We start from the raw sequence: 25,888 nt of genomic DNA, 5'->3' as shown, positions 1-25,888 counted from the left end.
AATGTTAGAGGCCATCTTGGTTGTGGTGTTTTCAGAGAAAAAATTAAGCGGTGAAGAATCTGTTTTCTTGTTGTTTTTTTCAACTGCAAAGTGAGGCTGATCGGTGTATCGATCGGTGAAAGATGGATCCATTTGAATGCTGTTGAGGCGTTTTACACTTATTCTCCTCTTTAAAGATCAGACAACTTCTTACAAATGGCATAAGGGAGCCAGACATAGTGTTGCGGTGTGTGTGTGTGTGTGTGTGTGTGTGTGTGTGTGTGTGTGTAGGCTGCTAGGTAGAACAAAACCTATTTGGTCAATTCCATAGCAACATTGTGACTTTTCCCCTACCTTTTTCCTCTCTTTTGCACCATGGAGAGTTCAATAGACTTCTATTGCCATCTTGCGGCAACCTCCAGTACTTCACCTCAGAGACAGAAAGCTGCTGACCACCATCAACACTCTAATGTGAATAAATATCTAAAGACAGTGTTTATAGCAAAGGCAAGCGATACAGACAATACGTCGTCGGCATGCGTACACAGACAGAGGCCAATGTGAAAGTATCTTTGTCATAATTAAAAATGGAGCCAACAGAGGGCTGGCCTGCTTCTAGCTCTTAGGAAACTTTGCAGTATTTTATTTTAAAAGGATTTCGCTACCCCCGCAATAACATCTGCTAAACACATGTGTATGTGACCAATACAATTTGATTAGATTTGATTTGATAAATACCTCTAGTGTCAAAACAGTGTACTGTTTTGTCTTGGTATGTACGCCTGAAAGTTATGCGGAAGGGGGGACTCCCAGCTCTTCAGGCTCTCTTGCTAGGCGGACGACACAAAAGGAGAAGTCGTAAAACTTCAAAGCGGACATTTTAACCGTGCAACCCATCTCTCTCGGGCGCCCTTAAAAGGGAAAACTGCAAAGGAAGAAATTATACCGCTGAGTCACCCAGCCTTGATCAGATCACCGATCATTACAGGCAACCGGGGAACTGTCTGGGAATCAGTGGAAGCAGTGCTGTTGATGAGGCGATTATGGGGCTTACTTACTTCCTGTGCGGATGGTATGACAGCAGTGGAGCATGTTGGAGGAGACTGGAAGGGAGTAGGCAAGGTACACCTTGCTAGAGATGTGCCGGGTGGGCTTATTGACTGCGGCGGGGGCAAATAAGGGGAGCTCCAAGAAGAGTTGGGAGGGGTTAAGAGGGGACATTATGATATATCAGCCAGCATTGCTGTGGCTCTTTCCACCTCCACCTTTTCCACCCCCGAGCTGGAGTGACTTTGGTTTAGCCCAGAAATGTCCTTATGACCTGATGCCTCTGGGTCAGTGAGTCAAACAAACAACAACTAAGAGTCTCTCTAGGATGATGTAAAGTATCTACCTCCTCCTCCACGCAACTGGCTGGACTCAGTGGTGAAATCAACAGATGTTTTGAACTGCTGCCCAGTGCACACGCACACACACGCACTCCTGTGACCGCTGCCCGCAGTCGAAGGCAAAGCCAAACATGCACCGCCATAGTGGAGTTGTAATGAGTTTGGCATGGGCAACAGAGCATCACGGGAGGGGATAGAGTCAGACAAGGTTAGGGAAAGGACTACTCAGTTTTCACACATCGACAATACATACACACCGACACACACACATACACAGGCGACGTGATATACTAAGAGAGACATCTCTAGTAATCACCCACCACCTTGCATAAAAAAAACATGGCCGTAAAACACAAAACAAATAACTTACTAAATATAAACATTTGTGGCGGGGGAGGGTAGGAGCCAATCCTTCCCTCCACCGGGGGGCACCAACTGAATCAAGCCAGTCCAAACGACCATAAAAAGCGAAGGGGTACACTGAATTTCACAGCTGTGTGAACAGTTAAAGCAGAGGAGGCCGGGGATGCTGTGGTGGAATCACAGACAGAGAGACGAGTTGTAAAAATATGCCATAAAGTTTATGGAGCCTAATGCAGCCTGCAGGAGCACCCTGTGGAGCCGGCGTGCCATGTAGTGTGTTAGAGAGAGCCGTGGGGAGATGAACCACTGAGCGCGTAGGCAGTGTTCACCCAGCCCCATTACTGACAGCCCCAATATCTCGAACACACACACACACACACACACACACAAACACACACACACAGAAAGAAAAAGCAGGCACATACACACTTCTTTTTTTTCTGTGTTTGTCTCAATATAGTCTTGCTCTCTCCCTCTATCTTTGACTCTGGCTCTTTCTCTCCATCAGACTCCCTCTTCCTCTTCTCCTTAATATCCAAATTCGAGAGAAGAGGACATGTTCAAGTCATGATGTTGCTGCAGGGCCAATGACAGTGCTACTTACAAACACAAGGTCATCAACACACACACACACACACACACACACACACACACACACACACACACACACACACACACACACACACACACACACACACACACACACACACACACACACACAATATGCTTTCAATATCAGCATACCATGTCCACTCCAGACGCCCTTTCATGTTCCCTTCAAAATAATGAGATCCAGCTCTCTACCTTTGAAAGCATGAAGCCTGATTGTCTCTCTTCCTTTGAAAATATATGTATTTTGCCTTCAGAAAGTATTCATACCCCTTCACTTATTCCACCTTCTGTTGTGTTACAGCCTGAATTCAAAATGGATTAAAAAAAAACAGGGAAACATGTTATTAGACATTTTTGCAAATGTATTGAAAGTGAAATACAGAAATATCTCATTAACATAAGTATACACCCCTGAGTCAATACATGTTAGAATCCAATTTGGCAGTGATTACAGATGTGAGACTTTCTGGGTAAGTCTCTAAGAGCTTTGCACACCTGTATTGCACAATATTTGCACATTATTTATTTTTTTATTCTTCAAGCTCTGTCAAGTTGGTTGTTGATCACTGCCGGACAGCCATTTTCAAGTCTTCAAGTCAGACTGAACCAGGTTTTCCTCTAGGATTTTGCCTGTGCTTAGCTCTTTTCCGTTTCTTTTTATCCTAAAAAAACTCCCTAGTTCTTGCCAATGACAAGCATACCCATAAAATTATGCAGCCACTACCATGCTTTAAAAGATGAGCACTCAGTGGTACTCTGATGTGTTGTTTTGGAATTGCCCCAAACATAACTCTTTGTATTCAGGACAAAACATTTATTTATTTCACAATTTTTTTTGCAGTTTTAAAATATTTTGGAATATTTTTATTCTGTACAGGCTTCCTTCTTTTCACTTAGGTTGGTATTGTGGAGTAACTACAATGTTGTTGATCTTTCCTCAGTTTTGTCCTATAACAGACATTAAACTCTAACTGTTTTAAAGTCACCATTGGACCCATGGTGAAATCCCTGAGGGGTTTCCTTCCTCTCCGGCAACTAAGTTAGGAAGGACACCTGTATCTTTGTAGTGACTGGGTGTATTGACACACCATCCAAAGTGTAATTAAGAACTTCACCTTGCTCAAAGGGATATTCAATGTCTGCTACTTTATTTTTACCCATCTACCAATAGGTGCACTTCTTGGAAAACTTCCCTGGTCTTTTGTGGTTGAATCTGTGTTTGAAATTCACTGCTTGATCTGAATCTGAATCGATTGAGGGACCTTACAGATAATTGTATGTGTGGGGTACAGAGATCAGGTAATCATTAAAAACATTATTTTTGCACACAGTGTGTCCATGCAACTTATTGTGACTTGTTAAGCACATTTTTACTAATAGAAAAAGTCAAGGTGTGTGAATACTTTCTGAAGGCACTGTATTTAGTATAATGCAGTGGTTGGGAAAGGAGAGTATAGATGAGAGAACAGGGGTAAGGAGAGAAAAGAAGAGGAGAGGGGAGGTGAGGTGAGAAGAGATAAGAAGAAAAAAGATCATCACACTTAAAAGAGAAGGGACTTCTCCGCTTTTTCTCTGCAGTGGGAGTTGGGGAGTGTGTTCACTCAGAGGTTCCTCCCACGAGTTACGCTGCTACCTACCACAGCTCAGAATCATGTTCTATATTTGTTGCACTTTACCTCTCCCACAGTTACACTCATCTTACGACCAAGGTGGGCGTTTGAAGACAGGAACATTTCAGTTGAATCTAGTGAAAGGTTAGCCAAGCCAAGCATGGAAAATAATCTAGGCGAAATGCTGCAAATATGTTGCAAACAATAGTATATTAATAGTGTAGTAGTAATACAGTATACAACAGTAGAATAGAGTGCATTCGGAACGTATTCAGCCCCCTTACCTTTTTCCACATTATCTTATGTTACAGCCTTATTCTAAAATTGATTAAATACATTTTCTTCCTCATCAATATACACACAATAACCTAGAATGACAAAGCGAAAACAGTTTTTTAGAAATGTTTCAAATGTATTAAAAATAAAAAACAGAAATACCTTACTTATGTAAGTATTCAGACCCTTTGCCATGAGACTGTGAATAGAGCTTAGGTGCATCCTGTTTCCATTGATCATCCTTGAGATGTTTCTATAACTTGATTGGAGTCCACCTGTGATAAATTCATGTAACGGTCGTCGTATGGAGTAGACCAAGGCGCAGCGGGTTGAGTGCTCATATTACTTTTATTGAACACTGAAAAAAACAAAACAAGAAAACGAACGAATGCACAGCTATGCAGAAACAACTTCCCACAAAAGACAGGTGAAAACAGGGCTACCTAAGTATGACTCCCAATCAGCAACAACGATGTACAGCTGTTCCTGATTGAGAGCCATACCAGGCCAACAAAGAAATACACAACATAGAAAACCCATAGAAATACAAAACATAGAACAATCACCAAAAACCCCGGAACACATAAAACAAACACCCCTCTTACATAAATACATAACCCAACAAACCCCGAACCACATAAAACAAACACCCCCTGCCACGTCCTGACCAAACTACAATAACAAATAACCCCTTTACTGGTCAGGACGTGACAATTCAATTGATTGGACATGATTTGGAAAGGCACATACTGTACCTGTCTATATAAGGTCTCACAATTGACAGTGCATATCAGAGAAAAAACCAAGCCATGAGGTCGAACAAATTGTAAGTAGAGCTCAGAGACAGGATTGTTGAACTAGCTGTGCAAAGACGCTCCCCATCCAACCTGACAGAGCTTGACAGGATCTGCAGAGATGAATGGGAGAATACCCAAATACAGGTGTGCCAAGCTTATAGCGTCATACCCAAGAAGACTCAAGTCTTTAATCGATGCCAAAAGTGCTTCAACAAAGTACTGAGTTAAGGGTCTGAATACTTATGTAAATGTTATATTTGCAAACATTTCTAAAAACCTGTTGTGCTTTGTCATTATGGGGTATTGTGTGTAAATTGATGAGTGAAAAAAGCAATTTAATCCATTTTAGAATAGAAAAGTCATGGGGTCTGAATACTTTCCGAATGCACTGTATATTGGAAGAATAAACAGGCACTGAAACATTTGTTTTTTGTTCGGTTGAAACATCCAACTTGGAGTGACAGAACAGCTACAATGCCATGTATACAAGAGAGAAAGTTAATAAATAGCATGTCTCGTCAAGAGGCAGAAATGCAAACTCCTGCACAATGCTGTTTAATTCAATTCATGAGCACTATATTTAAATCCCTTTGCTCTCTCAAAACCAATATGCTGCCGAATTCCGACAGACTCAACAGACGTAGAAATAACCTAGAAAAGGTCTCCGAATTGTATAAAGCATGAATCAATCAGATCTACACTTGACATTTCTGAATTAGAGTTGGACTGAAAGACATTAAAATTGTATGCCAAAAGGTGTCTGCGTACCAAGTTTCTATATTGAAGTATTAATAAAGGGCTCGGGGGAAGAGCGAGGGGACAAATGAAAATTAATATTGTTTTACTGTCAATCCATGCTGAGCCCTGGGAAACTTGAATATGATTGATGGCCTAGCGCACAACACAAACACCACTGATCTACACACTCAATAAAGGCCTAATGTCGCTGCATTGCTGATGTTATAGCAGGGAATCATAGGCTTATAGACAGTACAATATGGCTTGAAGAAGATAGACGTGTTGTTTGTAATGACTGAAATGATCCCAGTAGAGCAGTGGTTCCCAAACTTTTTATAGTCCAGTACCCCTTCAAACATTCAACCTCCAGCTGCATACCCCCTCTAGCACCAGGGTCAGCGCACTCTCAAATGTTGTTTTTTGACATCATTGTAAGCCTGCAGCACACACACTATACGATGCATTTATTAAACTTAAGAATGAGTGTGAGTTGTCACAACCCGGCTCTTAAAGCTCTTATAGGACCAGGGCACAAATAATAATATGATAATAATCAAGAATTTAGCTCTTTATTTAACCATCTTACATACAAAACCTTATTTGTTCATCGAAAATTGTGAATAACTCACCACAGGTTAATGAGAAGGATGCACATAACTCTGCAATGTTGGGTTGTATTGGAGAGACTCTCAGTCTTAAATCATTTTCCACACAGTCTGTGCCTGTATTTAGTTCATGCAGTGAGGTCCGAGCATCCACTCTCACATAGGTACGTGGTTGCAAAGGGCATCAGTATCTTAACAGCGCGATTTGCCACGGCATAATACTCTGAGCGCAGCCCAATCCAGAAATCTGTCAGTGGCATCTGATTAAATTCAATTGTCACAGAACCACTTTGTCACAGAACCACTGGAAGCAGGGCATGAAAGGGGTAACGAATTCAGTTGTTTGTGTCATACATTTCGGAAAAGTACCAGCGTAAGTGCGTACCTAACTCACTCAGGTGCTTCGCTTTATCACAATTGACATTGTCCGTAAGATTGAGTTAATTTGCACACAAAAAAATCATACAATGATGGAAAGACCTGTGGGTTGTCCTTGTTAGAGCTCCAACTTCTTAATCATAGCCTCAATTTTGTCCCACACATTGAATATAGTTGCGAAGAGTCCCTGTAATCCTAGATTCAGATCATTCAGGCGAGAAAAAACAACACCCAGATAGGCCAGTTGTGTGAAAAACTCGTCATCATGCAAGCGGTCAGACAAGTGAAAATGATGGTCAGTAAAGGAAACTTTAAGCTAGTCTCTCAATTAAAAAAAAAGTTTCAATACTTTTCCCCTTGACAACCAGCGCACTTCTTTCTGTATGTTGTAAAAAAGTTACATGGTCGCTGCCCATATCATTGCATAGTGCAGAAAATACACGAGAGTTCAGAAGCCTTGCTTTAACAAAGTTAACCATTTTCACTGTAGTGAACAAAACGTCTTTCAAGCTGTCAGGCATTCCTTTGGCAGCAAGAGCCTCTCGGTTGATGCTGCAGCGTACCCAAGTGGCGCCGGGAGCAACTGCTTGCACGCGCGTTACCACTCCACTATGTCGCCCTGTCATGGCTTTTGCATCATCAGTACAGATACCAACATGAGCAGCAGCTACGTCTGGCTACATACGGACCGTTAGTGGAATTCCCGTGAGAGAGTAACGGTTAATGTGATTGGATGTTAATTATTTGACTAGGCTACCTGTATTTGACATTGTGTTGTTATTTTGCATAACACTAGATGGTTTAATTACATTTTTGGTAGTGAAACAAGGCTACTCAAGCGAGAGAAAAATCTCACCCAAATGTATAGCCCCGTTGGAAAATATAAATGGACTGTTTGAAAACGTGAAGAAAAACGTATTCCTTTTTTTTCTCAATGTGAATCACATTTCTATTTGGCGTACCCCCGACGGCATTGCGCGTACCCCCAGTTCGGGAATACCTGCAGTAGAGCATCCCCTGACACTTCGTGAGTAGATATCATCAAAATATCACCTCAACAGGTCAAATATAAAACATAAAAGTCATACACATTGCATTTGGAAAAGCACATGACAGCCCAATTGGAGTTTGCCAAAAGGCACTTAAAAGACCCTCAGACCATGACAAACAAGATTCTCTGGTCTGATTAAACCAAGATTTAACGCTTTGGCCTGAATGCCAAGCATCACGTCTGGAGGAAACCTGGCACCATTCCTACGGGTAAGCATGGTGGTGGCAGCATCATGCTGTGGGGATTTTTTTCACCGGCAGGGAATGGGGGACTAGTCAGGATCGACGAAAAGATGAACAGAGATATCCTTAATCAAAACCTGCTCCAGAGCTCTCAGGACCTTTGACTGGAGCAAAGGTTCACCTTCCAACAGGACAACGACCCTAAGCACACAGCCAAGACAATGCAGGAGCGGGTTCAGGACAAGTCTCTGAATGTCCTTGAGTGGCCTAGCCAAAGCCCGGATTTGAACCGGATCGAACATCTCTGGAGAATCCTGAAAATAGCTGTGCACTGACGCTCCCCATCCAACCTGACAGAGTCTGAGAAAAATGTATAAAAAAACAGTTTTTGCTTTGTCATTATGTGGTATTGTGTGTACTGTAGATTGATGAGGGGAAAAAACTATTTAATAAATTAAGTCTATAACAAATCAAAACGTGGAGTAAAGGGAAGGCGTCTAAATAATTCCTGAATCCACTCCCATGTAATCAACTACATGACTCTCTAAGACATCAATGTGTTTTAGTAATGGGAAAAACAATGGTTTGATACTGCCCAAAATCTACAAACTTACAGAGGAAAAGAGGCATGGTTTGATACTCCAAAAATCACTTGAATTATCTTTTTGTCAACTTTAAATGTCATCCCAAAAAAGTCCTCGCAAAGATACTGTCTCACAACACATTTAAAACCGGTGATCTAAATATTCAACTGGAATCCATACTGAACACTAGCCAGGGGCAGGCGGGGATACAGTTCTTCTTTGCCAGTCTTTCAAAGCACCAAGGACATGTGCCACATCAACTCTGCTTGGCGGTCCACACACAGTTTAATAGCCTATTTCCAATCAAATGTTATTTGTCACATGCGCCGAATACAACAGGTGTAGACCTTACAGTGAAATGCTTACTTACATGCCCTTAACCAACAATGCAGTTTTCAGAAAATACCAAAAAAAAGTGAGAGATAAGAATAACAAACGATTAAAGAGTAGCAGTAAATAACAATAGTGAGACTATATACAGGTGGTAACGGTACAGAGTCAATGTGCTGGGCACCGGTGTCAATGTAATTGAGGTAATACGTACAGTTGAAGTCGGAAGTTAACATACACCTAGGTTGGAGTCATTAAAACTCGTTTTCAACCACTCCACAAATTTCTTGTTAACAAACTATAGTTTTGGCAAGTCGGTTAGGACATCTACTTTGTGCATGACAAAAGTAACTTTTCCAACAATTGTTTACAGACAGATTATTTCACTTATAATTCACTGTATCACAACTCCAGTGGGTCAGACGTTTACATACACTAAGTTGACTGTGCCTTTAAACATCTTGGAAAATTCCAGAAAATGATGTCATGGCTTTAGAAGCTTCTGATAGGCTAATTGACATCATTTGAGTCATTTGGAGGAGCACATGTGGATGTATTTCAAGGCCTAACTTCAAACTCAGTGCCTCTTACTTGACATCATGGGAAAATCAAAAGAAATCAGCCAAGACCTCAGAAAAACAATTGTAGACCTCCACAAGTCTGGTTCATCCTTGGGAGCAATTTCCAAACACCTGAAGGTACCACGTTCATCTGTACAAACAATAGTACGCAAGTATTAACACCGTGGGACCATGCAGCCGTCATACAGCTCAGGAAGGAGACGCGTTCTGTCTCCTAGAGATGAACGTACTTTGATATGAAAAGTGAAAATCAATCCCAGAACAACAGCAAAGGACCTTGTGAAGATGCTGGAGGAAACGGGTACAAAAGTATCTATATCCACAGTAAAACTAGTCTTATATTGACATAACCGGAAAGGCCGCTCAGCAAGGAAGAAGCCACTGCTCCAAAACCTCCATAAAAAAAACAGACTACGGTTTGCAACAAAGATCGTACTTTTTGGAGAAACGTCCTCTGGTCTGATGAAACAAAAATAGAACTGTTTGGCCATAATGACCATCGTTATGTTTGGAGGATAAAGGGGGATGCTTGCAAGCCGAAGAACACCATCCCAACCGTGAAGCACGGCGGTGGCAGCATCATGTTGTGGGGGTGCTTTGCTGCAGGAGGGACTGGTGCACTTCACAAAATAGATGGCATCATAAGGGAGGAAAATGATGTGGATATATTGAAGCAACATGTCAAGACATCAGTCAGGAAGTTAAAGCTTGGTCGCAAATGGGTCTTCCAAATGAACAATGACCCCAAGCATACTTCCAAAGTTCTGGAAAAATGGCTAAAGGATAACAAGTTCAAGATATTGGAGTGGCCATCATAAGCCCTGACCTCAATCGTATAGAATATACAATCCTATATAGAATATACAATGCTACCAAATACGAATTGAGTGTATGTAAACTTCTGACCCACTGGGAATGTGATGAAAGAAATTAAAGGTGAAATAAATCATTCTCTCTACAATTATTCTGACACTTCACATTCTTAAAATAAAGTGGTGATCCTAACTGACCGAAGACAGGGCATTTTTACTCAGATTAAATGTCAGGAATTGTGAAAAACTGAGTTATATGTACTTGGCTAAGGTGTATGTAAACTTCCGACTTCAACTGTACATGTAGATAGAGTTATTAAAGTGACTACGCATAGATAATAAGAGAGAGTAGCACCAGCGTTCCAGAGGGGGGTGGGGGCAGCAATGGAAATCGTCTGGGTAGCAATGTGATTAGCTGTTCAGGAGTCTTAAGGCTTGGGGGTAGAAGCAATTTAGGAGCCTCTTGGACCTAGACTTGGCGCTCTGGAACCGCTTGCCGTGCGGTAGCAGAGACAACAGTCTATGATTAGGGTGGATGGAGTCTTTGACAATTGTTAGAGCCTTCCTCTGACACCACCTACTATAGAGGTTTGGATGGCAGGAAGCTTGGCCCAGTGATGTATTGGGCCATACGCACTACCCTCTGTAGTGCCTTGCGGTCAGAGGCTGAGCAGTTGCCACACCATTTACATTTAAGTCATTTAGCAGACGCTCTTATCCAGAGCGACTTACAGTAGTGAATGCATTAATTTCATCAAAAAAAAATTCACGTACTGGTCCCCCGTGGGAATCAAACCCACAACCCTGGCGTTGCAAACACCATGCTCTACCAACTGAGCCACACGGGACCGTGTGGCAGTGATGCAACCCGTCAGGATGCTCTCGATGGTGCAGCTGTAAAACCTTTTGAGGATCTGAGGCCTATGCCAAATCTTTTCAGCCTCTTGAGGGGGAATAGGTTTTGTCGTGCCCTCTTCACGACTGTCTTGGTGTGATTGGACCATGTTAGTTTGTTGGTGATGTGGACATCAAGGAACTTGGAGCTCTCAACCTGCTCCACCACAGCCCCGTCGAAGAGAATGAGGGCGTGCGCGGTCCTCCTTTTCCTGTAGTCCACAATCATCTCCTTTGTCTTGATCACGTTGAGGGAGAGGTTGTTGTCCTTGCACCACACAGTCAGGCCTCTGACCTCCTCCCTATAGCCTGTCTCATCGTTGTTGGTGATCAGGCCTACCACTGTTGTGTCATCAGCAAACTTAATGATGGTGTTGGAGTCGTGCCTGGCTGTGCAGTCATGAGTGAACAGGGCGTATAGGAGGGGACTGAGCACCCATCCCTGAGAGGCCCCCCGTGTTGGGGGGATGGGGCCACAGTGTCTCCTGATCCCTCCTGTCTCAGCCTCCAGTATTTATGCTGCAGTAGTTTATGTGTCGGGGGGCTAGGGTCAGTCTGTTACATCTGGAGTATTTCTCTTGTCTTATCCGGTGTCCTGTGTGAATTTAAATATGCTCTCTCTAATTCTCTCTTTCTCTCTTTCTTTCTTTCTCTCGGAGGACCTGAGCCCTAGGACCATGCCTCAGGACTACCTGGCATGATGACTCCTTGCTGTCCCCAGTCCACCTGGCCGTGCTGCTGCTCCAGTTTCAACTGTTCTGCCTGCGGCTATGGAACCCTGACCTGTTCACCGGACGTGCTTGCTGCACCCTCGACAACTACTATGATTATTATTATTTGACCATGCTGGTCATTTATGAACATTTTAACATCTTGACCATGTTCTGTTATAATATCCACCCGGCACAGCCAGAAGAGGACTGGCCACCCCTCATAGCCTGGTTCCTCTCTAGGTTTCTTCCTATGTTTTTGGCCTTTCTAGGGAGTTTTTCCTAGGGAGTTTTTCTTAGCCACCATGCTTCTTTCACATGCATTGCTTGCTGTTTGGGGTTTCAGGCTGGGTTTCTGTACAGCACTTTGAGATATCAGCTGATGTACGAAGGGCTATATAAATAAATTTGATTTGATTTGTTGAGGAAGTCCAGGATCCAGTTGCAGAGGGAGGTGTTAAGTCTCAGGGTCCTTAGCTTAGTGATGAGCTTTGAGGGCACTATGGGGTTGAATGCTGAGCTGTAGTCAATGAATAGCATTCTCACATAGGTGTTCCTTTTGTCCAGGTGTGAAAGGGCAGTTTGGAGTGCAATAAAGATTGCGTCATCTGTGGATCTGTTGGTGCGGTATATGCAAATTGGAGTGGGTCTAGGGTTTCTGGGATAATTGTGTTGATGTGAAATAAAAAGTATTTTCAGGCATGTGGGGCTTGGAAGGAAGAGCGGACGAGGGAGGGTGGTATTGGTTTCATTCAGATATTGTTTTTACAAAAGGCCCATCCAAAAACCATTGCTGCTGGTAGCGAGGAAGGGGAGTGAGTGAAATAAGTGGCGGCAGTTGATGCTCCCGCTAACTCTGTCTTTGCAGCCACCCCTCCCTCTATCCATTGAGGCCTTAAACAGAATGAGCAGGAGTGCATCAGGTGACGAAAAGCCTTGGAGTACGTGCCGCGCTTGATATGGCATTGGCCATTTAAATGAGCGGAACAGGCAAAACAAATGCCAAGGTTATCGATTTGCCTGGGAATACAGCCTTCCTCTGGAATACACAGAAACAAAGAGGCGAAATCGGGAGAGAAGCGTAACATTTCAGCTTAAATGAGTACCTACCTCAAAGTGTCTGAGCGCTCTCAATAAACAGATACTGTGCGTCCTCAACTACAGGATAATTAATCGAATACCATTTCATTAAAAGGTTACATGTTAAAAGATTCAAGTTCATGGAAGAATAATCTGTTAATTAAATTGTATAATACACTCAAGCCAATGCCAATCATTAAATATGCTGTCTGCAATATTTTTTATGTCCTTTTCTTCCAACATTCGTTGAATGTCCTTCGCCTCTACTATTGGGGGAAAACTAACTACTCTCTCCAATCACTTCAAAGCTCCATTCTGTCACTAAACTGTTCTAGCGCTCCTTGGGGAGGTCTTGTCAGCCGATACATACAGCTCACTTTCACACCATTAAAAGAGGTCATCCTTAAAAACCGGCCTCGGCCATTTTATACAAGTGAAGAGGTTAGGCCTGCGTCCCAAGAGTGAGCCAGATGTAATTCATTTTTTAAACAACAAGCTTTGTCCATTACTCTGGCAGACGAAAAAAAACATGATTCTCTGAAATAGACCCATTCAGCCATCACCAATCCAACAGACTCCTCCAGTCCCAAAGGTCTGAGGTGTTTTAGGCTCCCTCCTCCCCTCCCTCCCCATCTGTCCCCCTTTCTCACCCCTTGACATATTGTAGGCTGACTAGTATGTTATCTTGGAAATGTGCTCAGTCTCAGGGACGGCTGGTCATGTGAATATCGATCTCCTCCAGTTGATCAGATCAGCTCCTAAAGGGCAGGGCGTGTAACCCCTTAAAATCCATCTCTCTGGAAACAGCGGTACAGGGGACTTCAAGAGCTGCATTCCGACTGGGGCTGCCCTGCCACTGCCTGCGTGTAACTGGTGGTTTATTGAAGTGCCGAGGCAGCTCGCACTAACGCACCACAGGACCAATTGAAACACTGTTGTTCCAAGCGTGGCAGTTGAGTTGTGATGTAAATCATCCTTGTTTTAAAAAGAGATGACCTATGAAGTCATCAAGCTGGTCAATATACACTAGAACTGCAACCAGCCTGTCTGTCCATCTGCCTGTCTATTTACCAGTCTAGTTTGCTAGCAGGCAACTTGACAGTCATCTACTTTGTGGTCCTCATCTTCCCCCGCTAGCTTGATCAACAAAGTGTAAAGGCAGATGAGACACACTCAGCAGTGTCAGAGGTGAATGTGGACACACTGGCCAGACTGAATTAGAGGCAATTCACACCGCCCGCTCCTCCGCCTCCCATTGCGCCTCTACCTGGGGAATGTGCCAGAGAGATTTCATGGCTGAGACAGAGGAATAAGTGTTGCAGGCTCCCTACAGACCCGACAGTACCTTCAGTTCCCCCAGCCCTCCCAACCACCCCGACTGCACAAGGATTCCTCAGAGGTGCCGCACTGACAGTGTGAAAATGGGAATCTTCCAGCCCAATCCGAAGCTAACCGTAGCCACACCAGGCTAACTGAGCTAAACTCCTCTCTTGACTGGTTCTTTAGGTTCTGAGTGGAGCTTTTTAGTCTCTTCAGACTGACAGCTCCCTGCTTTCTCAGTGATAGTTCAGTGTTAGCCTGCTCCATGAGGCACTGATGTGAGTCTGACTGAGGGAGAGGTTAAAGGTCAGAGACTTCAGGGGAAAAGTTACTAGCATCCTCAGATTTTTGAGAAACTTCTGAGTGGCACATTGAGGCAGTTCCAATCTTCAAACTAGGCCTTTGCTGCTCTCGGAAAAACAGTCTTCGTGAAAAACACCTCTATCACAACCTATTTCCTCCGTACAATGAACTCTGTTCCTGCTGATCAAGACAACACATTTCGGTTCGAAACAATGTCTTAAATAATCTACTTTTGCAACAGAAATAACCTGGCAAAAAATAACAGTTTGTCAAAGAATCAACACAAAAAACGGATGTCTGTAGAGCGAGTCAAAAAACAAGAAGGTTTGTCTGGGCCCATCAGTAGACCACAGACCAGGTCTTCTTCATCCAAAATGGCACCCTAATCACTAGGTAATGCACTAGATTTAACCAGGGCCCATAGGGGTCTCAAAAGTATTGCACTACATAGGGAAAATGGTGTCATTTGGTACCCAGCCCAGGTCACAGTGTACTGGTTGGTTTACCTTGTCCTCATTCCCTCTAAGCCTCTGGGCCTCCTTAATCCTGAAGGAGGCTTATGAAAGCAATAAAACGCCATTAAAGGTGACAATTCACACTAGCAAAAAGCAATAAGAGAGCTTTTTTTTCCCAAAAGCCCTGCCCCCAAAAAACGGAATGCCTTCTCACAATAGGCAATAGGGCTTTACGTTGTGAGAAATTGCCAGAGCAGATCTGCAATTACCGTATTACAGTGGCGGATAAATGAAGAAACTTCAGCAGCCCCTTGGACAGTGTATATTTATAAATATTACTAGGGTTGTTTGCGAGCTAGTGGGGGAGAAAAGTGACAGCAACAACACAAACAACGGTGTACATTTCTGAGACATAGGAGATATGCCTTAATGTTGTGGGATTGAGATGGGGTGTTGACAACAAATTCAGATGTATTGCGGCGAATACCCCACCGCTAAATTAAACCAGGCTGACATTTCTGGAAGGTTGAGGAATAATGCACTCAATATATTTTCCACTGTTCAATCAGCAAACGCATTGTGTGCATGTGTGTGTGTGTGTGTGTGTGTGTGTGTGTGTGTGTGTGTGTGTGTGTGTGTGTGTGTGTGTGTGTGTGTGTGTGTAATGCAATCTAATCAAGTGATCGTTTCTCCAGTGTGCTGTCTCAAGGAAAGAACACAATGAAAGCCATTTAGATGCAAAACATTCCAAAAAAACAGATTAGACTGCAGATTATTATTATTTGCCTAAAAACTATTGCTCATCCCTGGTATTACAATATTTAAATGCTAATATGGGTTAGTCTGCAATCCATTTCAAAAAGAGAAACAACTTAGACCAACAAAAGGGCCCCCAGTTCATTTGCAAGGCTGTATAATTTAGAAATCCTTCATTGGAAAAGTGTTCCAATTTGCATGCAAGAATTGTGTCAACAATTTATAGCCTTTCCAAATCACAGCCTATTAGCGATGTCATTGCTGAAAAAAATATGTAAGCCATAAAAAAGATGACCTTACTTGTAGATTCGGGGACAAACTGACTAGGCTAGAATCTTTTAAAAGGGAAAGGAGAAGAAAGGGGAGGGAGGAGAGGGAGAGACGCATGAGAGGAACACGACTCACAAAGCGTAATAATATAAAGGGCGTACTTACCGTGACTTTGCTCCCAGTGATCTGCATGCAGCGGTCAGCGGAGAGGAGTTAATGTGCAAAAAGACAACAAACGGCACAATCATTAGTAGGCCAAGAATGTCCTCTCAAATATAAGAGGTATCAAGCGCACCTTATTCTGACATTACATAGGCTACACACTGTGCTTACACTGCTACATACACTACTAAACACTTATAGGGTAACAGCTGAACTAAAAGTTTAGGGTCCATCATGGTAAGACAGTGTCTGTTCATTTGGCAGCCATTTTGAAAGAATATGGAGTCTCCTGTTCACTTGGCCTCTATGTGAGTCGGTTCCTATTTTCATATTTTTTTATTTGGGGACTGTTTTTATATTTGTGGACTTTAATTAGCCTGTACAGGATCTCAATGTTAATGGCAATATAATATAATATTAAAAAAGATAGTTCAAATTATCTGTATCATGATGATTTAACAAACATTTTCAGGTCAGTTTATTCAGTTTGTTCACAGTCTAACAAACTGTCATTTTGAAAAATGTCAGAATTTGTCACAAATCCAATTGTCTTTGCGCTTGATTGATTTCCCATGGAATTAACCCCTAAAATGGCAGTTTTTCCACAGCAAAACAAACAGGTTGCTCTCATCTCCCAAAGGCCAAAATCAATCAGCTGCCATCTGTGCTTGACTTCAGGTGTCAGATTTAGCGACGCCGCGTAGCACCTTGGAGCTCATGCAGTCAGCATGATTTCTGGAGTTTAACCTTGTTATCTGTCAATAGTGGCGGGCAGTGGGGAGCGTTTTCTCTATTACGGCAGCGTGTCTCGCAGTGGGTGGGTGTCTGTCAGCCTAGTAAATGTATTCTAATCTGCAGCTGAGCACAACCCTCTCTCTCGCCCGCCAGCTGCACTCCGAGAAGCACCGTGCAGTGTACACTGATCACAGGAAGTTACAAAGTCACTGCACATCAAGACAGCGAAGACATACTTTCTCTCTCCATCGCTTGATCTCTCTCTCTGCCTCTCATTCCATCTTTCTCTCTCTTTCTCTCAATCACTCGCTCTATCACACTTTCTGTCTTCTCTGCATTCCTTCACTCACTCACTCTCTCGCTCCCTTCTTTCTCTTTCTTCCTCCCTGGCTCTCTGTAGTCGACTGTAATTCCCTCGCTCTCATTCTTTCTCTCGCTCTCTTTATCAATCTCTCTCTCCATCTCCCTCTCCCACTCTCCCATTTGACGCTCGGCTTCCCTCTCCTCTATCAGAGTTTATGGCGGCAATAAAGTCAGTTTTAACTGTGTTGCCGCTTGATCATGTGCACTGTGCTTTTCACCATAAATCCACATTTCCCCAGTCGTCCTCTGATGAATCTAGCGTATCATTGTCTAACTTTGAGGATATCTTCACACGGTCTGGTTATTATCGGGAGAATCGGGACCTTGAATCACATAGAGGTGAGTGACTACTGTCTCCAGCATTGTTCTGGTGTTGTTTTAGAGTTGATAAGACTACATGGTGAGAACATTAAAACATGTTTCTTTTCTGACTTATTGTTTTGGCGGCTTGACCAAAAAGATCAGACATTATCTTGAAAAACCCCAAGTAGCATCACTGTCAGGGAGGAGCTCGAGGGGGAATAGCGCTTTATGTGCTAACATCCATTTCCCCACGCAAGGTAACACCTCATTCTCGCTAAAACTGTGACAGAATTCCTGTAAATTCTAAGAGAAAAAAACGACCTAAAGGTAGTCCTAATAATAATTGGACTAATGCTTGGTTATTGTTGGATGTGTGTATGCTAATGAGCATCTCTAGTGCTCCATTATAGAACAACTCCCTAGTAAACAAACTTCTGAAGGAAATGTCATCAAGAGCGGTGGCATTTATTGATATTCTCCCCTCACTATCATTAGCATTAGCATCATTTCTCATATGGTGTGGGGAAAATAAAGTTATTTATTCATTAGAGAAGATAACAGTGTGACAGGAGAGGAATAACAAGGCTTTCATTCTCTGACGAATTGTCAGGCTTCACTGCGAGAACGGGGTGGCACATTGGTGATTGGTCAAATTACTCTTTGAAATACCAGGGTATTGATGGGGCACGTTGGTAATTGGTCAAATCCCTTTTAAATACCAGCATGTTAATTTCAAATTGTGTTAGTACAAAGGCAGCAAAATGGCTGCTCAATACATTTGACTAGTTGCCCCTCAAGACCCGGCCATCACACTCATCCTCATCGCATCATGAACATTTGAATTGGAACAGGGAAATCATTTGCAAGGTGAGAGAGAAGCAAAGGTTTTTCTATCCCACTCGTAAGAAAATATAAATGATTGCGTTAGTGTGAAAGGCATGCATTTGGCACATTTAATGACACTGGCATACATTTGTCAGAAATAATTTAAGAGAGAACAAAAGAGAAAAGAGCGGAAAAAAAGCACCTCGTGCAAAGTTAATGGCAAAGGACATCCAAACTTGCTGCAAGAGCCATGCTGGATTTCATTGTACAGAGCTCATATTCAAATAAACAGGGTCAATGGCAATATTACAAATCTTCTCCTTTGAAAAGACATTGGCTGCATCCCAAATGGCACCCTATTTCCTATGTAGACTAGCCTCCTATGGGTCCTGGTCATAAGAGGTGCACTGCATAGGTATTAAGGTGTCTTTTGGGACACAGACAGTCTGTGTTTTGTGTTGGGGGATAACTTGAAAGACTCCCACAGATGCATACTGGTAGTAAATGGGAAGAGTTCTCAATCTTGCTCGGTGATAAACTAGAGAGGTCGCAAGACATGAAAAATACAACTCTCAAGAGGAGCCATGTTTGGAGAGAATACACAAACTAATAATCAGCCCCACGCTCCCATTAGCTAGCTAGTATTCTTTTGGCCTAATAGCCTCAGGGAAATATAATACAAGTTAATGGCCATATTTTTCATAGTAGAATGATAATAACAATATATTGGATGAATAGATTTGCCTAGTTAAATAAAGGTTAAATTAAGAAAAATACAAAAATAAAAAGATTGGGGGAATAAATAATTACGACATTATCCAGAACAATAAAGGATAATAACTCTAAATCTCTCTATATATGAACACAAAAAGGATCTCAAAAAGGGTGCATTTGGTTTGGTAGTTAAATCTAAAATGGTGATCCCCTCCCTACACTGGTCCTCAGGTCTGTTGAGACTGACAGTCAAGCAAAAAGGCCAAGGACGTTGGGGACACGTTTGTCGCTCCACTGATATTTGCACTTTATACCTCCATTCCTAATGTAATCATTCTGTGAATTAGCTTAAGCTAAATTTTAGGTAGAGGGAGAGCTGATGGAATTCCCTATTGCCTTACAATATAGATAATAAACAGACAGGTCCCATTGCTTTGATTACATTCTCTTTTTGCCATTCTACTTTATCTATTTCTATGGTCTCTGTTAGTTGGTGGCAATGATCTAGTCGAGAACAGAAAGACACAGGAAAGAGGTGACTTGGTGTGTGAGTGAGTGCACGTTATTAGTAAATTTTTCTGCAAAAGGAAAATTCCCTTGAAAGCAATCAGGCATACAAAGAAGACCTTAAAACTGTTAGAGGAAGAGAACACACAAAGATTTAATTAAGGCACATATTAGTTGTGAAAACACCCCACCACAAGATCCCAAAAATGAACCCAAAAACGAAATGCAGATATTGTCAGACCATACCATGGTAATATCCAATCTAGTACCATGTCTCAATTTCCCTCTATCACGTCTCAATTACGGATTATTAGTAGCGAGCAAGTAGTTAAATCACAAAAAAATGTATTACATTTTTTTTGCCTTAGTCCTTCAAGTATGAACAAAAACCATCCTTGAAAAGGCACACAATCACACTGCGCTCACCAAAACATATTAATCCAAAATGGCAACTCTATTCCATATATAGTGCACTACTTTTGACCACGGCCCATAGGGCTCTGGTGAAAAGTAGAGCACAAGATAGGGAAAAGGGTGCCATTTGGGACATAGACTAACCTACAGCATACTCTTCACCTACAGGAGTCTAATTGGCCAGAGTAATGTTGTGTCTATCATTATTTACAGAAACCAGTAGGGATGGATTGGGTTTCTAACAGGGGGTGGGGATTTGCTCTGCCATGTTGAAGACAGGCACTTATCACACAGAAACACATCTGTCCCCTGGACGGCTAAGCTCTCCTACCCTGTCATAGTGGTGTGTGTGTGTGTGTGTGTGTGTGTGTGTGTGTGTGTGTGTGTGTGTGTGTGTGTGTGTGTGTGTGTGTGTGTGTGTGTGTGTGTGTGTGTGTGTGTGTGTGTGTGTGTTTGCGCAAGTGTCTGTGTCTCTATATTCTATTCTGAAATCCATTCAACGGGCTCCCACCTACAGGGCCTATAGAATGTGAGGGGTAGGGAGGATGCTGAAAGACAGCCGAGCCCTACTCCCTTTCACCCAGACAGAGGATACTGTTAATTTGAATAATATAGCAGTGCTCACACAGCATAATGGGCCCAGTGAAGAATTCAATAATCTATGATCATCATCATCATTATTAATAATGCCACTTAATTACTATAACAATGAGAGGGGTAATAAATGATCATGTCAAAGGCCAGCGAGTGACTTGATAGGAGTCTATGAGTAAATGTGAGCCTACCCTCAGTAGGGGCCTAAAACTTCATAAAGAGAATTCACCTTGTAACCCTGGGATTACACTCCTCAAACGGGCTGGATTTACCACTCTTATTGGTTTAGATTGTTGAAAGTGTAAAGCGATGCATTCCAAATTCGAATAAAAACTTGTTCCTTCCCCAATATAAAGCAACTGAGAGTTACGGTTGCGCTACAACAAAAGCGGTTTGATAAGCACTCGGGGGGGAAAAAAGGTTGAAAAAATGTAATGGAAGCAGTAATCAGAGATTGGGGGCTCAAGCAAGGAGAGCGAGACGGAGTAAGAGTGTGAAAGAGTGGTAGAGAGAGAGGGGCACAGAAAGAAAGTAGATCAGGTTCAGCTCATTATTCTGTAGTGTGTCTGTAGAATGTCATATTTTTCAGCCCACTCACTACTACTACACTGGGTGAGAGTAGCTAAAAAAGCCCTTTGGTTACAATAAAATGCAGAAAGCCCATTAGTTCCATTACAGATATATAATACAGAAAGACCATTGGTTTACAACAACGACTTACAGATTTGGCGGTGGTGGAGATGTACTGGACAACCATCTCTCGCTTGGTGCTCAGGTCCTTCCCACGCAGGGGGGCTTTACGCTCCTCATTCAGGTTCATGTCCTCCTGAGGAAACAAAGAAAGTGAAGATAAATGACTACTACACATCATGGGGCAATTATGGTAATTTTAAATCCATTAAGACTCTACCAACTGCACTTAAAGGATGTCAACACTCTTTACTCAAATGGAAACAGTAAATTATTATCCCACTGTTTGCTGCTGCCAAAGATGCAATCCTAACAAGGGTATCAAGTGTATGTTACACTAGAAAAGGTCACTCTTGGATCATAGCACTTTATGTCCAGCTTCTGTACTTTAGTTGAGGGTACACAGTCCCTCTTTCTCTCTATAGGCAATGTGACAGACAGGCATAGCAACAGGAGGTAATGAAGACAGTCCCACAGCTAGTGACATTAATAACTACCCCTGGAAACAAAAGTGAGGCCGAAGTATGATACATCACCCTCTGTTATACAGCAGAGTGGATATCATACAACACCGCCTGTATAGTGGAAGGGTAAGGTTGATTACCATACAACAATATCATAAAACAATGCCTGGATGGACAGTAGCCTATGTCTCTTTAGCTATTATCTTCACCATACATTCCACAGTTTATTCTGCACCACAAAAACACCCTTTCTTGTCAAAGAGATGAGGGGATGGAGGGAGGGATGCAAGAAGTGAGGGAGGGATGGAAAGAAGAGCACTAAAAGCAGGGGAATGACATGATGAGGATAGTAGGAGGATGGGAGGATGTTTATTCGGAGCACTCTCAGACAAAGGTATGGACTAAATGACAGAAAAACACACGGCTGAAGTCATGTGGCTGAGTGGAGCTGCTGTGAAACCATGCTGCCATCTAGTGGGAGAAAGATGTATGGTGCATTTTTCTTTTGTTCGCCGACGTTCTGTACACAGTGATTTGGCTGAGCTTCTTTTGCTGTATGGTGATGGTGTTGAAAGTATAGCCTAGAATGTAAAATCGAGAGGTCTCGTCCTAAATGGCACCATATTCCCTACCTATATAGTGCACAACTTTTGACCAGAGTCCTATGGACCCTTGTCAAAAGTAGTGCACTATGAAGGAAATATGGTGCCATTTTTGGACACAACCATAGATAAATCAACCATATGTTACCTATATGTCCACTGTATGATCTAACATTTTGTAAAAAGATTTACATTCCCGTTCCTTCATTTTCTTTAGTTCAGTTTGTAGACTGGTACAGTATAGTCTGTGGCTGTTGAAAGACACTAGGTACAGCATCATGGGTACCATTAAAGGGTATCATGACCCAATGTCCTCCTCCTCCACCTCCTCCTCTTTCCTCTACATTTTGTCTCAGTAAATACACCAAGAGTTGGGGCGCACTCGTGGAGGGAAACTTTACCAATTGGCCGTTTTCTAAATATCCGGGACCGGAAGACGTTTTAATTAACCTCTGAACTCTGCCGGATAAATGGCATTCAATAAACGAGGCAAAACGCGGAGCGTAGAATATAAGGGGGAATGTGGGGGAGAGACAGCAGGGCCTGAGGGGTACTCGTCAGGGCCGACTAGAAGCGAGAGAGAGGCCTCTGTGTTCTGCCACCCAAAAATGATTAATTATACTATTATTAATTATATCCTCGCTGGTCCACATGGAAGAATCCCAACATATCCCTGGCAGCAGACTCAGGTAATTGAAACGTTTACACAGGCACCCTACAAACTGTGTGTGGAGTTATTTGACGTGGTGGAGGCGTGTGTGTGTGTGTGTGTGTGTGTGTTCTTTCATGTTGCCTGACGGTTCTATCCACCTCTGCTTGGCTGGCCTAACAGTCAAACGGACTGGGCCTTAACTCTGTATCACCTGATTCAGCATTCAGAGCTACTACTGTAGGAAACAACGTGAGACAGACGAAATATACGTCAGGATACGTCAGAAATCACAAAGCGATGTGGAGAGATGAGCTGCCTGTGAACACAGCTTGGGGCTTCCATTGGCATTCGTTGCCAGGGATAATGAATGGGGTGCCGCCATATCTGTCTGCTGTTGAAAAGGATATGGACAATGGAAAAGGTTGAGTACGAGAGAAGTATGTTGAGCAGGAGAGAAAACATTGTTTTAATTTGCTTCGACTGTGACAAATCTGTGACAAAATTATTTTCTCCGGTGCCCCCAATTTTAATTCATGGAGTTTAGGGGCACATCTTGGCTCTCCTCCTCTGTGGTTTAAGTGCCCGTCTTGTGCAGACAGAGAAAGTGTAACTGCAATGGAGGATCACAGCGGCTGTTATTACGGAGAATGCTGCTCCTGGCAATGAGGCATAGGCACATAAAGGCTCAAACTAGCCTCATCAGCACAGTAATGGTCACTTTCGCTCACTCAGTCTCTCTCTCTCACAGTCTCTCGCTCTCTCTCTCAAACATACACCAACTCTATCTCTATCTGTAGTAGTCAGTGACAACTATGAGGGAGGATCATCTTTTGGATGTATTCCCTGCAAAACCTGTAGATATGAATCATAAAGAGCTCATAAAACTAAAAACTACAACAGCAGGTGGAGGCATGTTGATGGCAAGAGTTCACAGATTGTAAATCAATTCCAGGTATTCTCCCTCTAGAATACCTGGAATATGACAGAGAGGCAATATAACAGACAGCCATAGCAATAGGAGGTAATGTCGACAAGCCCACAGGTAGTGACAGTAATAACTACCGCTGGAAACAGAAGAGTGAGGATGGAGTATGATGTATCAATTGGCCCTGGTCAAAAGTAGTGCACCATATACAATGCCAGTTGGGATGCAGAAATGGAAATGATCATCCACAATACAGACAGGTTTGTATGATATGCACTCTGCTGTATAACAGAGCGTGATAGGGTGCCATTTGCGACACATCCCTTGGAACATTCTGTGCCAACATGTAGGAGAGTGGCTTGACAAATGTGTACGCATGTGTGATGCTGGGTGGTGATGGGTAAAAAAATAAATAAAATCCATACAGTTACATATTGCAATATTATTTTGGGATGATATTATATCTATCATTTTTGTAGGTGGCCAATTGCCACTGTAGGTAGCATTAGCTACAGCTAGTCGGCTGTACCTGAGCCAAAACTCCAGTATTTTTCATCCTATTCTCCAACTTTAATAGTGTTTTCAGCACTTTTATTTCCCTGACTGATCAAAACGTGTTTTCTCATGCGCTCATGTCTCTCTGCAGCAGACATATAGTAAGCCGTATGTTTGGAACATCAAATCTCAATAAAATTGCAGCATCGAATTGCAATACAAAGAATCATAAGAATTGTGAGAATCGCAATACATATCGTATCGGCACCTAAGTATAGTTATAATATCGTATCATGAGGTCCCAGGCAATTCACAGCCCTAATGCTGCTGCCTATGGCTCATCCCCCACACTGTTTGTCTGCATCTAACGTGCTTCACAGCTGTCGGCCAGGCGAGAGACGATCGTTCCAATAACAAAATTAACACACAGAGATACGTGTGGTCTAAAGGGCATGGTCTGAACAAGACAAGGAGTGACCTGTCCGTCTATCCATTCATATGTCATGGCACGTCCTCGCCGGTCGTTACAACCCCTTCCTTCTCCCTCCTAGTCCTACCCTTGTACAGGATAAATGTGTCTGAATATTAATGGTAAATGGAGCGATGGAGATGATGGGGAAGGGTACAGATTCATAAAGAGGGGAGATTGCCGCTGGCTAAAAGAGGATGTAAACGTGTGTGTCACATCGCGGCTCGCTGTTTTCCCAGCACCACGTCCCGCATTAAGAATTCTGCCACCGCGCCTCCTCCTCGCCAAAGACTCTCCCTCCAATGGGAGATTTCAGAGGATTTACCACTGTGAATTTATATCAGGGGCTCCAACTCCGGGGTACCGCTGTGCACATCTAAAGAACACAAGGACGCCGCACAAGACTACACACACTCTCCTTGTGGCAGAGAAGAAGACACAGCAGCCGTAATGTGGCTCTCAGGCAGGAAACAGCTACTGGTTTAACATGACCAAAATGTAACACTAACATTAGCACTAGCACAAACACTACCACTTTCAAAAACACTACAGTAACACTAACACAAACATGACACCCTACAGTACGCACTACCACTTCTGTAACACTAACACAAAAACTACACCCTACAGTACACACTACCACTACCAATACTAACACAAACACTACACCCTACAGTACTCACTACCACTACTAATACTAACACAACAACAACACCCTACAATACACACTACCACTACTAATACTAACACAAACAATACACTCTACAGTACACACTACCACTACTAACACTAACACAACCACTACACTCTACAGTACACACTACCACTACTAACACTAACACAAACACTACACCCTACAGTACACACTACCACTACTAATACTAACAAACATTACACCCT

General features: G+C 42.7%; 1 protein-coding gene across 4 annotated transcripts in view; it reads right to left on the bottom strand.

Moving 5' to 3' along the window:
- The window catches only part of LOC106611507 (protein diaphanous homolog 2), a 686,561-nt gene that overhangs the window by 622,974 nt on the left and 37,699 nt on the right, over nt 1-25,888 (bottom strand). For 3 of the 4 annotated variants that reach the window (XM_082955835.1, XM_082955838.1, XM_082955837.1), the window contains 2 exons: nt 21,413-21,517; nt 16,240-16,260 (listed from right to left, as the gene is read on the bottom strand). In XM_082955835.1, coding sequence (XP_082811961.1) covers nt 16,240-16,260; nt 21,413-21,517 — 126 coding nt within the window. The remainder of the gene's footprint in view (nt 1-16,239; nt 16,261-21,412; nt 21,518-25,888) is intronic. The other variant, XM_082955836.1, reaches the window with a different exon arrangement.

This window comes from Salmo salar, chromosome 09 (assembly GCF_965601325.2).
Source record: "Salmo salar chromosome 09, fSalSal1, whole genome shotgun sequence".
NCBI classification, from domain to species: Eukaryota; Metazoa; Chordata; class Actinopteri; order Salmoniformes; family Salmonidae; genus Salmo; species Salmo salar.
This window is presented reverse-complemented; position numbering and strand designations above follow the sequence as displayed.